Raw genomic sequence first — 17,328 nt, forward strand, 5'->3', positions numbered from 1 at the left:
GCCAACTCTCTCAGGGATACAGGAATCCCCACCATGACACCTTGGCCATGACACCAAGAACAGAAGCTAGTAAATATTAAAATATATATCTAGAGAAAGGAAAACTGGCTACAAATTCACAGGATTTCTACCCTAGCCCAAGTGATAAACAAAATGGAATCTAGTAATCAAAGTCATGAAGGAATGAGCATCCTTCTGTGATGCTCTTCTTTACTGGCACGCTGGTCTCACTGCCTTTAAGTCCCATTATAATGTTCTATATATTTCTCCAATATCCTTATATGTAATTATCTAGACACATGCACATAGTACACAATTGTGTCATTTTATATATACTTACAGAAATAAGTTCATTTCAATTAAATGTACTAAATTTTTTTATATCTTGTTCACAGAGCTATAGATTCTACCTTGCGTTCAACGTTGTCAAAAAATGATCACAAACATCAAAAACATCTCGTACGCAGAATTAACCATAATAAAGAAATGAAGGAAAACAACATAGCAAACCTAGCTACTAGCAAAAATATGTTCCAGCTTAAACTGGAGGAGACACAGAAACTCCTAGAGGATCAACATTTAAGCGATTTGCAAGTATGAACTATAACTATTTTACTAGTGTTTTAATCTGTAGTAATAATTCTGCCCTGTTTCTCAGTGTTTGTCAAAAGGGGGCCAAAAAAAAAAAAAATGCTGCCGATGAGTCAGCACAACTTCATCACAGGTGCTAAAAGAAAACTTGGGGTTGTTCTTGACCTTTTCCCATTTTTCTTTCTGCTTCTTCTTTTTCCATCTATTTAATATATATATATATGCTTTGTGAATGTTATTTTCTGACAAACATAAGAGGTGTTTGAAGGTATAGTATAATATAAGTATTCTTATTTGAGAGTATAGTACAAAAAATGACCTAAAATTATAACGCATATAGACATTAGGTTATTAATTAAAAGAACAGTAAGTGCTCTTTACCACTGAGCCATCTCTCCAGCCCCTAAAACCGATAGTTTTTGAACGTAAATCCACATACTTCAATAAGAAAATGTAAAATAAGTTTAAGACCACTCGATGGATCTCATTTGGGAATTGAACCTGCTGGAACCTGCTGGTTCAATTCCCAAGTGAGATCCATGGAGTGGATTTTGTTTTGACACAGGATCTAATTTAGCCCAGCCTGGCCTCAAACTCACTATCTAACCAGGGCAAGCAATCTTTGAACTTCTGGTCCTCCCTCGCTTGTTTGTCTTTATGAAGATCTTCATCTCTTACATGAAGCCACAGTTGAAAGCCTCACTCCAGTCCTTTATACAAAGAATATATTTCCTACCAACAGAAAGTTCACATTAGGGTCATAAAAGTTCATTTTCTTTTCTTTCTTTTTTCTTTTTCTTTTTTATTTCTTCTTTATTGTTTGAGACTTTAATGAATACTCATAATCCTGTCCTTCTATTCCTGGTAACCACCACTTTTCTTTCCAACCTGGTATGCTTTGTTGTTTAAACCCACGGACTGCACTTAGTACGGCCTATGTGGGCATCTGTATAAAATAACCAATTGGACTATTGGTAGCCTCTCCAGGGTCACCACAATCTCAGCATGAAAGGCAGAAGGATTCATGAAGACACATTCTAGCCAAAGAGCTACTGGTATTCGATGGCTGCTGTGTCAAAAAACTTTTAAGAGTCTCTTTAAGTCTAATGAAGGTTTCGGGAAGAATATATAATTTATAAACAAATATTTTTTCAGAATTAACTTAGTATTAAGAAACTTCATACCCAAGTGGAATAGTAGTTATTTCTAAGTGATCCTGGTGGCCAGAAGTTGAAATGGAAGGAAGTATTAGGATTTTGTTACTTTTTTACTGTTTGCCATGAGCTGGGCTGCTTATGTTATACCTATACTGTTTCATTCACATTATTTTCTGTTTCAAGGAGAATTAAAATCAGTAATAATACTGTTAGTCTACAGCACAAAACAGTGGTTTTCTTTTTTCCCCCTCAGAAATTTTGTGATGAAGTTAATCAGATAACCAATTCTGAAACTCTCTCAAGTATAGACAGTCTTGAGGCTGGAGAGCGTGAAGGAATATACATCACACTTAGTATGGAACCTTCCACGTCAGTCCAGCAGAACTCTGCTCCCCTCAAGTCTGCAAATCTACAATCAGCTCATTTAAACTGCTTTGATGAAGATAAACTGTCATTCTCTAAAACTCAGCATATAAACAATTGGCTTACAAACTTAGATGCTCAAAATACTCAGCCTGTTGCATCTTTTTCAGATATTTTAATTAAATCTAATGTTGTGCCCTCGTGGGAATGTTTGAATAGTAAAGAACAAAATCCACCTGCTTTGAGCAGAGCAGTGGGAAGAACCACAAGAACTACTAGTGACCCAGTGGTCTTTGTGTGCAGTCCGTCTGTAGTTGCACGAGATAGAAAAGGAGAAAGCACTGCTGAAAGCAATGCTGTGAGGACAGGTACTCCCACTGATGGAGCGTTCCAAAGGGAGAGGCCCCTGCATACTGAGAGCCCAGCATTCAGAGTTGGTCGAGCCTGGACTACCCCAGAATCTCTGATCCAGGAAGTAGCTTCATTTTCTGTCCAAGAGACACCTTCCAAGATAACTTGGGAAAGCAAAACTGTTTCAGTTCCTGCTTCATCTGTACTAATTTTGTCACCTAATTCACAGTCAGGTGGGCCTTTAGCAGAGAACAACACACAAATAAAAGAAGTTGACCCTGTGCAGTGTTCTGATAAGTTAGATGAGTTGGAAAATGTGAAACATGAAAAGATAAAACATCTCAACTGCAATAAAGAAAAGTCTTTATTTCCAGACAATTTTCAGACTACCTGTGCCCTTGAAAATTCTAATTCAGATGATAGAAAACAAAAAGAGAGTGGCCCATCAGCAACACTATGTAACAACCCTTCTGACTGTGACTTGCCAGACCAGCACAGCATGAAACACAGCATCCATGAACAAAATGGGGTGCGGCTGCTTAAGAGTATATTAAAGAAAGAATCCAGATATGAACATAATTATTTGAGAGCATTAGTTATGAATCAAGGTTTTAAGTTTAGACACCAAAAGGCAGAAACTATTAGAGATAGTATAGAATTAACAAAACAGAAAGCGAAAGGTACAGAAATATCAAAGACTAGTAAAAAACTGCGGTGGTTTGATGAAAGCACTAACATAGAAAATGGTGTAAATGATGGCCACCCAGTGAGGAACAGAGCAGGAATGGCTCCACAGTGGTTACAGCACTGTCACACCAACAGTGGCTCCTGCAACCTGGCAAGTTTTCCTGAATGTCCTGTACATTCTGGTGGTGGAAAGAGTGCCAAGGCTGATTCTGTCTCAGAAAATGTTACTAATTTAGGAGAATATGAAATGGACAGTGTGCCTTTGAACTCTTCTGTATCTTTTGGCTATAGCTTTGCCAAACAAGCCTGGTCAGCCTGCAGAAGGGAAGAAAGCAAAGCCCCTGTACCTGCTAGTGACTCTAAGACTCATAAGGCTAAGGCTCAGAGAGGAACAAAATTCACTAGAAGAACAGGGTCTTCAAAGGTCCAGAAAGGCCTTGTACAGAACAGAAAACCCCCTGTCAGACAACCACAGTCTTCAAGCAAAGCCAACACACTGGCCCAAACTCAGGACAAACCAGTTATACCTCAGCCTTCACCTAAACCACTAACAAACATTAAAAGTGGTAAAAATATGCAAATGACTCCATGTCAATCAGCCATACCTGAACATTCTCAAAATGTCATGACACATAGCTGTTTAAGTTCAGCATCTGTGCTTCCAACAGAGTACCATTTGAACCAGGGGACTCAAGAAAGTAGTCTCCCATCCTCAGACACTTGTTCTAACTTCCCTGCTGTGAGCCCAGCTCTACCAAGTCCTTACTCTTCTGAGTGCCAAACCTCAGCAAAAGCCAATTCAAATGGCCCAGCTTTCCAGAAAGACGGAGCAGTATATTGTACCCAAAGAAATCCTGTTTGTGAAGAAACCTACCAGTCTTTGACTCATAGGAATACTGAAGAAGAATCAGTTCTCCCATGGAGAAGAAGAATCAGTGGACGCCAAAATGACAGGACCACTGGTAAGTATAAAATTTAAAATTTATACCTTCTTTTTTTTGATGGGGATGTGGGGTGTGGAGGGAAGGTGGTTTTAAGATGGGGTTTCTCTGTATAGCCCTGGCTGTCCTGGAACAGAAGAGGGTGTCAGATCCCCATGCAACTTAAGTTACAGATTCTTGTTAGCCACTAACCATAAGTGCCAGCAAACTCCGGTCCTCTGTAATAGAGACAAGGGCTCTAAACTAATGAGTCATCTCTCCAGCCGCAAGACTTTCATCAATTAGATGAATACAAACTATATTAGTAGATAGAAAATCAAATGTAAAGAATGTAACCTAAATCTGTTCAGTACTTCTCTACAAAAATCTAGGTTTTAAATTTCTTTGACTGAAACTGTCTCATGATTTAACATTAATTTTGCAATATCTCTAAAAAACTGAATGTATCAAATTAGATAATATAAAATAAATAATGATGGATTTCTTTTTCATGTTCTAAGTCTCTAATCATCAGTGATATTTTAATTCAAATCTCAGTGGCTCTAAATCCTCTATTTCTTTTTTTAACTAAAACCCTATGATAAACAGTTGTTAAAATATGATATACCAGACTCTACAGTAATCAAGAAGAGTAAGAGTTGTTCAGATGGCTTATACATTAAAGGGTGTTATTTTTCTTGTATGGGAATTTATTCATTTGCTTCTATTCTGCTGAGATCATTTCTGTCCTCACCACATGGGCCTAAATGGATAGTGTAAACTTCGTTCTTTTGAGATAACAGTGAACTGAGAGAGGGGGGTGGGGGGGATTGGGAGCGGAGTAGGAAAGAATTGGGAGGGCTGCATGGCTTCTGCCTTGTCAATTGAGTGTTAGGAGGGTGATTATGGAAGCAAGACTGAAGGCTGTGAATAATGAAGAGAGACTGAGGAAAACACTAAAAAGATTAGTAAAATGATTGTAGAAGTTAAAAGGCCAAGAAGCACATTACATGGGGTCATATTCTAAAGCACAGACTAATTCCTTACAGTGAAATAATTGTATCTATCCTCATCTGAACATGAAAAAACTTTTATAATGAATAAGCCTACTTAGAAGGGCCTCAGACAAAGGTCAAAGTAAACCTCAGAGGCAAAGGATGTCAGCCAAAAGAAACCTAGTGGGAAGAGGCAGCGGCAGAGAAAGCGGTGTTGCCTGCTACTGAGGAGCACAACATGCTTTACTAGGCAGACAGGACAGGATCCCAGACTGAATGCAAAGCCGGGTGGAAATGGCAATTTAAACAAAGTTAGAATAATAATCAAAATGTTTTAGGATTTCAAAGGGTCAGACCTAGAAATTTTAATAATGGTATGTCTTAAATAACATTTAAAATATAAGCCTATGAGAATAATTGACTGTAAAGATTTTAATGACTCCTATAGAGAAGACTAAAAATACCATAAAGAGAAATGAAAGAAGATTTGAGTGGAGAAGAAAATGCATACATGTTGAGGCCATGTAGTTGCAACAGGCTCTGTGAAAATTGCCAGACTCTAATATTTACATTATTAAATGCACATACCAAGAATAGCTGAGGTAATCTCAAGAACAAAGTTTAAAACTTTCATTACTAGATAGTGTATCTAAATCTACAATAATTAGCACAGTGTAGCATCTGCAGAATGATATTTATATCAATATAATACAGGCTCACATAATTAATTGCTTAATTTTTAACAAAGTTGGCAATGCATACCTGGGAAAGGAGGTTCATTTTATCATTCAGTTGGGTTACTATATACAATCAGTAAAAGTAACCCTTCATTTACTCATATAAAAAATAAATTCCATGTAAATTGTAGATTTAAATTTGAAAAATAAAAAAGCTGTAGATATAATATTTTAGAATAATATGAGATTTGTTTTACTCTATGTAAAAACTATAAGCAATTAAGAATGATACTTGTACATTAAAATTGGAGATCTTTTTTTTTATACAAAAAAAATCAACAGGTTGAAGTGGCATAACACCAAGTGGGAAGATATTTGTGATGCACTGATCTAATCAAGACTCATAGGCAAAATGTATAAAAGACTACAATAAATATAAAACTGTAGACCAGTTCTATCAGCCAGGTCTAAGCCAGAGAAGCTGTACCAAGGAAAGAAGCATAAAGAGGTCTGTTGCAAAGCATTGATTTAAGTTAACATGGTGCTCAGGCAGGCAAATGTAACATCTGTAGGACAAGTTATAAGAACAGACTGACTGCACAACAGCTAGCACCAGTATCCACAGTGGTTGAATCAAAGCCCATCCTAATTATCTAGATTGTCTGCCTTAAAGAAATTCCATGTGCAAAATACTGTCACAGCAATATTGATAGTGGTCTTTAATTGAACAACTGCAGACTACAGATAGCTCCTCAAAAAGATCATCACTGGACTAGGAAGATAATGCATTCAGTAAGGAGCTTGAGTTACAAACCTGAGGACCTGAGTTCATTTTCTAAAACCCATGTTAATAAAAAATTAAGGTTGGAGAGATGACTTGTCAATTGAAAGCACTGGTTGCTCTTATAAAGGACCTGGGTTCAATTCCCAGCACCCACATGGTGGTTCACAAATACCTGGAACTCAAGTTCTTGAGGATCCAGTGTCCTTTTCTGACCTCCATGGGCAGCAAGTACACAGGTGATACTTACATGTAGGCAAAACATCAGAAAATAAAATGAATAAATCTAATTTTTTAAAAAAAAGTTGCAACAAATATGATGTCATATGCTTTTAATCCTTATCTTAGTTAGGGTTTTACTGCTGTGAACAGACACCATGACCAAGGCAAGGCAACTCTTATAACGGATAACATTTAATTGGGGCTGGCTTACAGGTTCAGAGGTTCAGTCCAGTATCATCAAGGTAGGAACATGGCAGCATTCAGGCAGGCATGGTACAGGAGGAGCTGAGAGTTCTACATCTTCATCTGAAGGCTGCTAGCAGAATACTGACTTCCAGAAAGCTAAAGTGAGGGTTGAGGTTAGGGTTAGCCCACACCCACAGTGACAGACCTATTCCAACAAGGCCACATCACCTAGTAGTGCCACTTCCTAGACCAACTATATACAAACCATCACAATCCTTATAAAGTTGTCCTCTGACCTACACACATACACACAAAACCACAAAGCAAAATACTAGAATAAGCTTTTCATAAATAAAAGCCATCAAATGGACAATAAACATGCAAATGTACACTTAGACTTTAAGATACAGCTGCATGCATCTTGAGTAACCAAAATTAGGCACATTTCCAATGATTGGTAAAGATTTACGTGGACTAAAAATTCTTATATCTACAAAATTTGAGCATATATATATATATCCTATGACCCAACAATTCCAGACTAACAAGTTGTGTATGTGTATATATCAGTTATATAACAATATATTTTAGATAACTGTAAATATCATTTTATTTTGAACTATAATATGGTTTTGCTTTCACGTTATTAATCATGTTTCAATGCACAGTTTTCTTTTTTTTTTTTTTTTTTTTTTTTTTTTTTGGTTTTTCGAGACAGGGTTTCTCTGTGTAGCCCTGGCTGTCCTGGAACTCACTCTGTAGACCAGGCTAGCCTCGAACTCAGAAATCTGCCTGCCTCTGCCTCCCAAGTGCTGGGATTAAAGGCGTGCACCACCACCGCCCGGCTCAATGCACAGTTTTCAACTGTCTTACCAATTATGAGGATGCTAGTAAAATATTATCACCTCCTATCTCATAGCAAAGTATACTTTAAGGTAGATTTACTCTTCTACTTTTTTATAATTTCTAAATTTGTGACATGAAATCTGAAGTAGACACAGTAGCATTACACTGTCAAGACTGGTGAGGAAACTATACAAGAATAAAGGGTGTGTCAGCTATGTGTGACTCTTACTCACCTGCGCTTAAATTATTTGCATCATCTTTGGGGATTGGCATTGTAAGAATGAGGTCTTGGTTAAACAGTCTTACAAAAAGCACAGGAAAACGATGTGAGAAGCACCCATGTACCCACACCTCACCCTAAATACAATGTGAGGAGCACCCATGTACCCACACCTCACCAAGTACTAAGACATCACAAATGAGAACCTGTTCAGGTATGACTTGAGATGCACCAGTCCACTTCCCTGGGCACACTAATACACTGCTAAAATAGAGCACAGAAGAAGGTCAGTGCCATTGACAACCTCTTGCCCTGGGGACTTGTTTCAAGGTAATTAAACTTACTACACACTATACCTCTGCCTTGCTGACAAATAGTGGTGCCATGAGGAAAGTTTTATTTCTGATTTTTTGAAAATGTAAATTGGAATCCTACAATGCTCTTCCTACATGCCAATAACATGTCCTGTGTATCTTCATGGAATTCCTCATATTTTGCTCCTTAGTAGGAACTGTGTTGAATGCATTCTTGCAAATGTCTCGTGTATAGAACTTAGAGAAGCTTAATAAAATCTGCTGGCCACATAGAGGAGATATAGATATAGACATAGATGATATAGATATAGATGATATATAGATGATATAGATATACATATAGATATAGATATAGATGATGTAAATGATATACATATAGATGATATAGATATAGATGATATAGATATACATATAGATATAGATGATATAGATACACACATAACTTTCTATATTGACAGTAACTTGAAATTTTGAGTGGATATTACTCAATTTTCATAATTTCTTATATTAACATTTGTTTAAGATTCTACTGTTACAAAAAGAAAGCAAATTGTTGAAAATAAATGGAAAAAACTGTTAGAGCAGAAAAGGAAAACCTCTGGCTCTGCAGGAGTGAAGTACACCGAGCAGACAACTGTAAGTATGCTCTTAGCAAAATCCTTTCTTAGAAGTAGAAAACTACTTAAAAGTCAGATGCTCATGGTATAAGCTATAACTCAACATAAATGTGAACATAGCCAAAGCCATTCATGCCACAGTTTTGGAATCTTAATGCTAGCAGCTTCTTGTACTCATTATATTTGACTAAGTCCATATGATCAGTTACCAGTGAAGGCTTTTAACAACCTTTAAGTAGTTATTGCTGGAGCTAGAGAGAGGTTAAGAGAACTGACTTCTTCTTCTAGAGGGGGAGGTTGGTTTGCTCTGTGTGGCCTTGACTGTCCTGGAACTCACTCTGTAGACCAGGATATCCTGAAACTCAGAGATTCCCTCTGCCTCCCTAGTGCTGAAATTTAAAAAGGTGTGCGCTACTCCAGTATTCCTGTACTGTTTTATAGAACTGAAATGGGCGCGCTGTAAAGAATGTACATTTTGAGGCAGAGGTTGCTGATCTTGCCATTCATATAGGGAGTGTTTTACACACTTCTTCCCAGTACTGGGGATCAAGCTCAGAGCTTCTTACATGCAAGGCAAACACTGAGCCACACCCACAACCTAAGAGGTATTAATTTTCATAAGCATAAGATGATTAATATAGATAATATTATGATCTAACCTTATCAGCAAAGCAAGCCATTTAGTTTATGTTTGTATAAATTATGGTCTCATTATCAATATATTCTTATACATTAGTAATAAATATGAATATACCTTCCAGATTACAAATATAGTAACAACTAGTAAATGTTTTCTCTTTGAATTTCCATATTATTCCCACTAATCATATCAAAATATATAAAGGGAATATATTATCCTTTTTTAAATTTTTATTAAGCTATATCAGATTTGTTGGGTATATCACACACCTATAATCTTAGTACATGGGAGGCAGAGGGAGATGGATCTCTGTGAGTTCCAGTCCAGCTAGAGCTACATAGAGTGAGATGCTGTCTCAAAAAGAAAAAAGACTCTCAAATTTAAAAATAATAAATAGTTGTTAAAAATGACAAAGCAATGAACAAATTTTAAATGCCTGAAGTTAGTGCCCTCTGGGTTGTTTTTACTGTTCTGGGTGCTATATTATATTCATTCTTGCTTTTACATCCTACCTTACTGTCTTGCAAGGTATTGTTATTTTCTCCTCCATCCCACAAAGCTTCACTTCCCATTTCACATGCTTGTCGCTATGCCTTGCCTTAAACACTTCACATGGTCTAGCCACCCTTCCACTACATGAGTGTTCTGGATCTAAATCAGTTTAAAATTGAAAATTGTTATTATCATTATTTTGTTTGGTTTTGTTCTTTATTCTAGAGGCTGGTGAAATAGTTGCTGCAGCAATGGTCCTTGTCACCATGTCTTAGGAAATATGTTTTAGCATCTCATCTTTTGCCTCTGTGTGCAAAGAATGTAAAAAAAAGATGAAATTGAAATATCACACTTGCATTTACAGCAGGTTTTTCAATCCTAGTTGTATCTAGCATAAAATGGAGCTCAGACAGGGAGCCTGTGGCAGCCATCTGTGTCACATAGTCTTCAGACAGACAGACAGACAAAGCTAAGTAAGTCACAAGTCACAGGCAGACTGTAATGCAGACTGCTTTCAGGAGACAGGTGGGTTTTTTCAGGTCATGTAGAATGTCGCGCTTTCTGATGGTGCACTCAGATTCTCTGCAGCATAGAAGTGGCTGCTTCTGCTTCCAGGCTATAGAGACTCTCCTGTTGTCAGCATCAGCCACACTCAGAAGGTCTGCGGGGGGGTGGGGGGGGGGGAGAAAGAGGGGTATCACTTACAACTCTGGCTCAGCTATACAGTATGGTGTGATTCTTAACAGTTCTTTATTTCAGACACTTGCTTGCCACCCAGTGCTCTTTACTCTTCTTGTTATCCAAGAGAACACTACAAGCTGAAATTTTATACTGACGTAATACATTTGAAAATATTCATTCCCCATGAAAAGCCTTTAACCCAGTAGGTCTTGATTTCTCCTCCAAAACAAAAGAGACTGGCAACTTATATGAACAGTGATAACTAAAAATACCAACAATTAAAAGTTCCTTAAAGACCATGAACATATAATGAATTTTAAATGTGGAATTATATTTTTATTTAAACTATTTTTATAGCATTTTGGGCAAAATGTCCCGCCAAGTACAAGTACAAGTGAACCAATACAAGCTACAAGAGGCGTCAAGACTGAAGAAGGTAGGTCTTACTGTACACCTTTTCTTTTCTTTTCTTTTTTTTCATTTTATTGTAAATAGATTTTTGTCTCACATAATATTTCCTGATTACAGTTTCCTCCCTCTACTTCTCCCAGTTCCTCCCCACTTACTCTCCCATCTGGACCTATGCCCTTTCTGTGTCACATTAAGAAACAAACAGACTTCAGATGGAGAATAATAAAATGTAACAAAATACAAAATAATAAGATAAAACAAAAACTAACATATTAGAATAGGACAAAACAAACAGAAAGAAAAGCCCAAGAAAAGGTAAAAGGAACAGAGACCCTCTCATGTGCAAACTCAAGAATAAAAAAAAAAAAAAAAAAAAAAACTAGAAGCCAAAATATATACTCAAAAGACCTTTAGGTTAAAAAGAAAACAAAATATAAGTAATAAGATAGATTTTTTGAAAAAAGGAAAAGCCTGCTAGAAGGTGGTGACATACACCATTAAACCCAGCACTTGGGAGGCAGAGGCAGGCAGATTTCTGAGTTCAAGGCCAACCTGGTCTACAGAGTGAGTTCCAGGACAGCTACACTAAGAAAACCTGTCTTGGAAAAACAAATAGACCATAGGCAGGCAGGCAGGCAGGCACACAAGCACGCAAGCAACACACACACACACACACACACACACACACATACACACACACACATACACACACACACACACATACACACACACACACACACACACATACACACACATACACACACACACACACACACACACACACACACACACACACACGAAGGAAGGAAGGAAAAGCCCTGCCACAACATTATAAGACAAGGACTCTCCTAAGATCCCATTGAGTTTGTTTTCTATTAGCCTTCTACACCTGGCCATGCAGAACACTCTTAAAAGAGTGGTTGGTTTCCCCAGAGACTCCCTTGAAGGAAACTAAATTTTCCTTTGCCAATTGGAGGCAGCTTTTGGGCTAAGGATGAGAGTATGTATACTCACTGCGTCCACTCTAGGATCCCACCCGGTGCAAACCCTGCACATGCTGCCTCTGAGTCTCCGAGTTCTTGTCTGTCAAGCTTGTGGGTTCAGAGCTCCTTGTTTGCTTGCTGTCCTTTGTCCCTTCTGGATCCTTCGCTCTTTCCTCTTCCTCTTTGAGGGTTTCCTGATCCCTGAGGGGAGGGATTTGATTGAGACCTCTCATTTAGAGCTGAGTGTTCCAAGGTCTCACTCTGCATATTGTCTGGCTGTGGGTATCTATTCCTTCCATCTGCTGCAGGTGGAAGCTTCTCTGATGATAGCTGAGAAAGCCCTGATCTGTGACTATTGCAGAATATTATTAGGAATCATTTTATTGCTACATGTTAATTTGTTTGTTTTTGTTTTGTTTTAGAACAGTAGTAGTGGTTTTATCAAAGGTCCCAGGGCAATCTAGTCTCAAGTTCTTGATCACCAAAGCAGTGTTGAGTAGACTGTAAGCTTTGAGCCACCATTGCACTAGCATATCTTACAGACAGGACACCATTGTTACTCATAACGTTGGGCTTGTATTTACATTTCTCCTCTGATAGTGTGCCAAAACATGTTAGCTGGACTTCTCCATATTCAATGAGTTGTGTAGATGTCATCTTTGGCAGTGAGGCTTGCTGTCAGTATGTAGACAAGCACCAGTACTCTTGCCAACAGCATGGGTTGTTTAGGGGTTCCCATGGGACCGCTTTGGACAGCATCTCAATTAGATAAAATCCAACACCAGTACTGGAAGCATCATTTGGTGACAAGATGCCCAATTGGGACTCAGTCTCCCCCATTGTTTGGTAATTTCATTTCTATCGCCTTCATTCATATATATATATATATATATATATATATATATATATATATATATATATTACATATATAGAAACGTCTACTATATTAGGTTTCCATCCAACCTCTCAATTTTTGCCATCTCTCTAAGTGATCCTTCTCTCCCTCTTCTTTCCTGCTCTCTACTTGATCCTCCCCATTCCAGTCCTCCCCTCCACGCCCCCATCCATCCATAGCTATCTATTCTAGTCTCTTTCTCTAGGGAGATCTATCTTCCCTACTTACTCTATACCTAACACCTTCACTTACTCTATACTTCCTTCACTTACTCTATACCTAACACCTGTGGTTATATCTTGGTTATCATTGACTTAACATCTGGTAGCCACATATAAGTAAATACATGCCTTATTTTTGTTTCTGAGGAGGGGTTACCTCATTCAAGATGATTTTTTTTCTAGATCCTTCATTTACCTGTGAGTTTCATTATTTTATTTTTTGATGGCTATATATATACCACTTTTATTTATCTATTTATTTTTAATTTAATTAATTTTATTTACATTCCAAATGTTGCCCCCCTTCTGATCCCCCCTCCCAGAGTTCTTCACCCCATTTCCCTCTGAGAAAGTACACACCCACCCACACCTATCCCATCCCTAGGCATCCCCCTTCCCTGGGGCATCAAGTCTCTACAGGATTAGGCTCATTCTCTCTCACTGAGGCCAGACAAGGCAGTCCCGTGCTACATATGTGCTGGGGGCCATGGACTAGCCCATGTATGCTCTTTGGTTGGTGACTTAGTCTCTGCGAGCTCTTGGGGGTCCAGGTTAGTTGATATTGTTCTTCCTATTGAGTTGCCATCCCCTTTAGCTCCTTCAATTCTTCCCCTGACTCTTCCATAGGGGTTCCTTACCTCTATCCAATGGTTGTCTATAAGTATCTGCATCTGTCTCAGTCAGCTGCTAGTGGTGCCTCTTAGAGAACAGCCATGCTAGGCTTCTGTCTGCAAGCACAACATGGCATCAGTAATAGTGTCAGGGTTTTGTGCCCAACAGTAGGGAGATGGAACCTGAAGAGACCACCTCCAGTAGATAGACATGGCCCTCAGTGGAGGGATGGGGTCACCAGCCCACCTTCCAAATTTTTGACACAGAATTTTTCCTGTCTAAAAGAAATACAGGGACAAAAATAGAGCAGAAACTGAAGGAAAGGCCATCCAGTGACTGACCTATCTTAGATCTATCCCATGGGCAGGCACCAAACCCTGACACGATTATCCATTTATTTTTTATTTATTTATTTATTTATGACTCAAAATTTATTTTATAATTCATCTGTTGGGGGACATCTAGGTTATTTCCAATTTCTGGTTCTTATGAATAGAGTAGCAATGAATATGGTTGAGCAAGTGTCTCTATAGTAGAATGAAGCATCCTTTGGGTTTATGCCCAAGAATAGTATAGCCAGATGTTAAGGTAGAAAGATTGCAAGCTTCCTAAGGAACTACCACACTGATTTCCACAGTGGCTATACAAGTTTGCACTTCAACCAGCAATGTATGAATGTTTCCCTTACTTCATATCTTTACCAGCATGAAGCTGTCACTTGTATTAGCGACCTTAACCATTCTGACAGGTTTAAGATGAAACCTCAAAATAGTTTTGATTTGCATTTTCCTAATGACTAAGTATGTTGGACATTTTCTTGTTCCTAAGCAATTTGAGTTTCCTCTTTTGAAAGTTGTCTGTTTAGATCTGTACCCCATTTTCCTCCCACTGGGTTATTTGCTTTCTTGATATCTAACTTTTTGAGTTCTTTATATATTTTGGATATTAGCCCTCTGTCAGATGTGGATTTAATAAAAAAAAAAAAAAAAATCTTTCCATTCTGTAAGCTGCCACTTTGTCCAAATGATGGTATCTTTTGTTGTTGAGAAGCTTCTCATGAAGTCCCATTTGTTAACTGTTGATCTTAGTGCCTGTGCTGACAGTGTATGCTGAAGAGTCTTTTCTGAGTCCCGGGCTGCTCTTTACTTTCTCTTCTCTCAGCTTCAGTATATCTGGTTTTATGTTGAGGTCCATGATCCATTTGGAGTTGAGTTTTACGCAGGGTGATAAGTATGGATCTATTTGCATTCTACATGCAGACATCCAGTTTGACCTGCACCATTTGGTGAAGATGCTGTCTTTTTTCCCATGGGTATGTGGATTTGTGGGTGTTCAATTTGATTCCATTGATCAATATGTCTATTGTTGTGCCAATACCATGTAGCTTTTATTACTATAGTTCTGCAGTCCAACTTGAAATCTGGAATAGTGATACCTCCAGCAGTTCTTTTATTGATCAGAATTATTTTAGCTATCCTGGGTTTTTTTTTTTTTTTTTCTATATGAAGAAGAAAATTGTCCTTTCAAGATTTGTGAAGAATTGTGTTGGTATTTTTATGGAGATTGCATCAAATTTTTTGACAGGATGGCTATTTTAATCTTACTGATCCATGAGCATGGGAGATCTTTCCATCTTCTGATACCTTCCTCAATTTTTTTCTTCAATGTCATAAAGTTTTTATCACAGAACTCTCACTTACTTGGCTAGAGTTACCGCAAGGTATTTTATATTAGGTTGGCTGTGGGCTTGCTCTAAACTGTCTTTATGATGTTGAGGTATGCTGCTTGTATCCTGAGTCTCTCCAGGACTTTGATCATCAAGGGTTGGATATGTCTGAAATCTTATCCACACCTAATGAGATGATCATGCGATTTCTCTTTCAGTCTGTTTATACAATGGATTACATTGACTGATTTCCGTATGTTGAGCAATTCCTGCATCTCTGGGATGATACCTACCTGACCATGGTGAATCAGTCCTCCTGATGTGATCTTGGATTCTGTTTCCGTGTATTTTATTGAGAATTTTGCATCCATATTCATAAGGGAAATTAGTCTGTAATTTTCTGTGTTGGGTTTTTATGTTGGATATCAGAGTAATTGTGGCCTTGTAAAACAAATTGTGCAGTGTTCTTTTGCTTCTGTTTTGTAGAATAATTTGAGAACTATCGACACTAACTCTCCTTTGAAAGTCTGACAGAATGCTACACTAAAACCATGGCCCTTGGCTTTTTTTTTTTTTTTTTTTTTTTTTGCTAATTACTGACTCTTATTTTACTAGGTGATATAGGATAGTTTAAATTGCTTATCTGATCCTGATTCAACATTTGCTAAGTGGTATGTACTAAGACAAATCATCCATTTCTTTTAGATTTTCCAGTTTAGTATAGTGCAAGTTTTTAAAGTATGTCCTTTTGATTCTCTGGATTTCTCCGATGTCTGTTGTTAAGCCCCCCTTTTCACTTCTAGTTTTGTTAATTTGTATATTCTCTTTCCACCTTTTAGTTAATTGGATAAGGGTGTGTCAGTCTTACTGATCAAAGAACCGACTCATTTTATTGATACTTTACATTGTTTTGTTTTTCTTTGATTGATTTCAGCCATGAGTTGGACTATTTCTTGCAATCTACCCCCTTTGGTTATGATGTCTTCTTTTTGTACAGAGCTTTCAGCTGTGCTAGTAAGTTACTAGTATGAGATTTCTATAAATTTTTATGTAGGCACTTAGTGCTGTGTACTTGCCTCTTAGAACCACTACATGTACTTAAGTTTGACTAAGAAACAGTTTGTTTCTTAGTCTCATTTACTTGTAATATCTTTTCCAACCCTTTATCCTGCATTCTTGTTTGTCTTTCATGTTAAGGTGTGTTTCTTGGATGCTGTGGAAAGATGGATCTTGTTTTGGGGCCCATTTTGTTAGTCTGTGTCTTTTTATTGGAGAATTGAGACCATTGATATTGAGAGATAGCAGTGAACATTGTTGATTCCTGTTATTTTGGTGGTGATGGTGGCAGTGGTGGCAACGGTGGCATCTAGAACTTAAAATGTTGGCCAAGAAGGCTTCAAACTTATAGAGATCTGCCTACTTCTGCTTCCCAAGTGCTGGGATTAAAAGTGTGTGCCAATATGCTTGACTTAGATACTTTCATAACTTGGGGTGGAAAATATCAAATATAGAGAATCCTGAAAATTAAATTGCACACTGGGCCAGAGAGATAGTTCAGTGATTAGAAATTCTGGCTGCCCTTTCAGAGGATCCAGGTTCAATTCTAGCACCTATATGAAGACTCACTATCAGATGTAACACCAGTCCCAACCAGTAACACCAGTCTTGACCAGGCCCTCTTCTGGCCTCGTCAAGAACTCCATGAATGTGGTATACAGATAGACATGCAGGCAAAACGCTCATACACATAAAAAAATAAATATTATCCCAACAATATAGCTGCATAAGACTTGGACAGGG

At 37.8% G+C, this 17,328-nt stretch overlaps 1 protein-coding gene across 5 annotated transcripts in view; it reads left to right on the top strand.

Moving 5' to 3' along the window:
• The window catches only part of Cep126 (centrosomal protein 126), a 48,332-nt gene that overhangs the window by 22,695 nt on the left and 8,309 nt on the right, over positions 1–17,328 (top strand). For 4 of the 5 annotated variants that reach the window (XR_013107772.1, XM_076926097.1, XM_076926096.1 and 1 more), the window contains 4 exons: positions 396–594; positions 2,002–4,111; positions 8,834–8,946; positions 11,098–11,176. Coding sequence is in view for 4 of the 5 variants with exons in the window: in XM_076926097.1 (XP_076782212.1) it covers positions 396–594; positions 2,002–4,111; positions 8,834–8,946; positions 11,098–11,176 (2,501 nt within the window). In the remaining variant the exon portion in view is untranslated. Of the gene's footprint in view, positions 1–395; positions 595–2,001; positions 4,112–8,833; positions 8,947–11,097; positions 11,177–16,462; positions 16,543–17,328 lie in introns of all 5 variants that reach the window. The other variant, XM_076926098.1, reaches the window with a different exon arrangement.

The sequence above is a fragment of the Arvicanthis niloticus genome, chromosome 27 (genome assembly GCF_011762505.2).
Source record: "Arvicanthis niloticus isolate mArvNil1 chromosome 27, mArvNil1.pat.X, whole genome shotgun sequence".
NCBI classification, from domain to species: Eukaryota; Metazoa; Chordata; class Mammalia; order Rodentia; family Muridae; genus Arvicanthis; species Arvicanthis niloticus.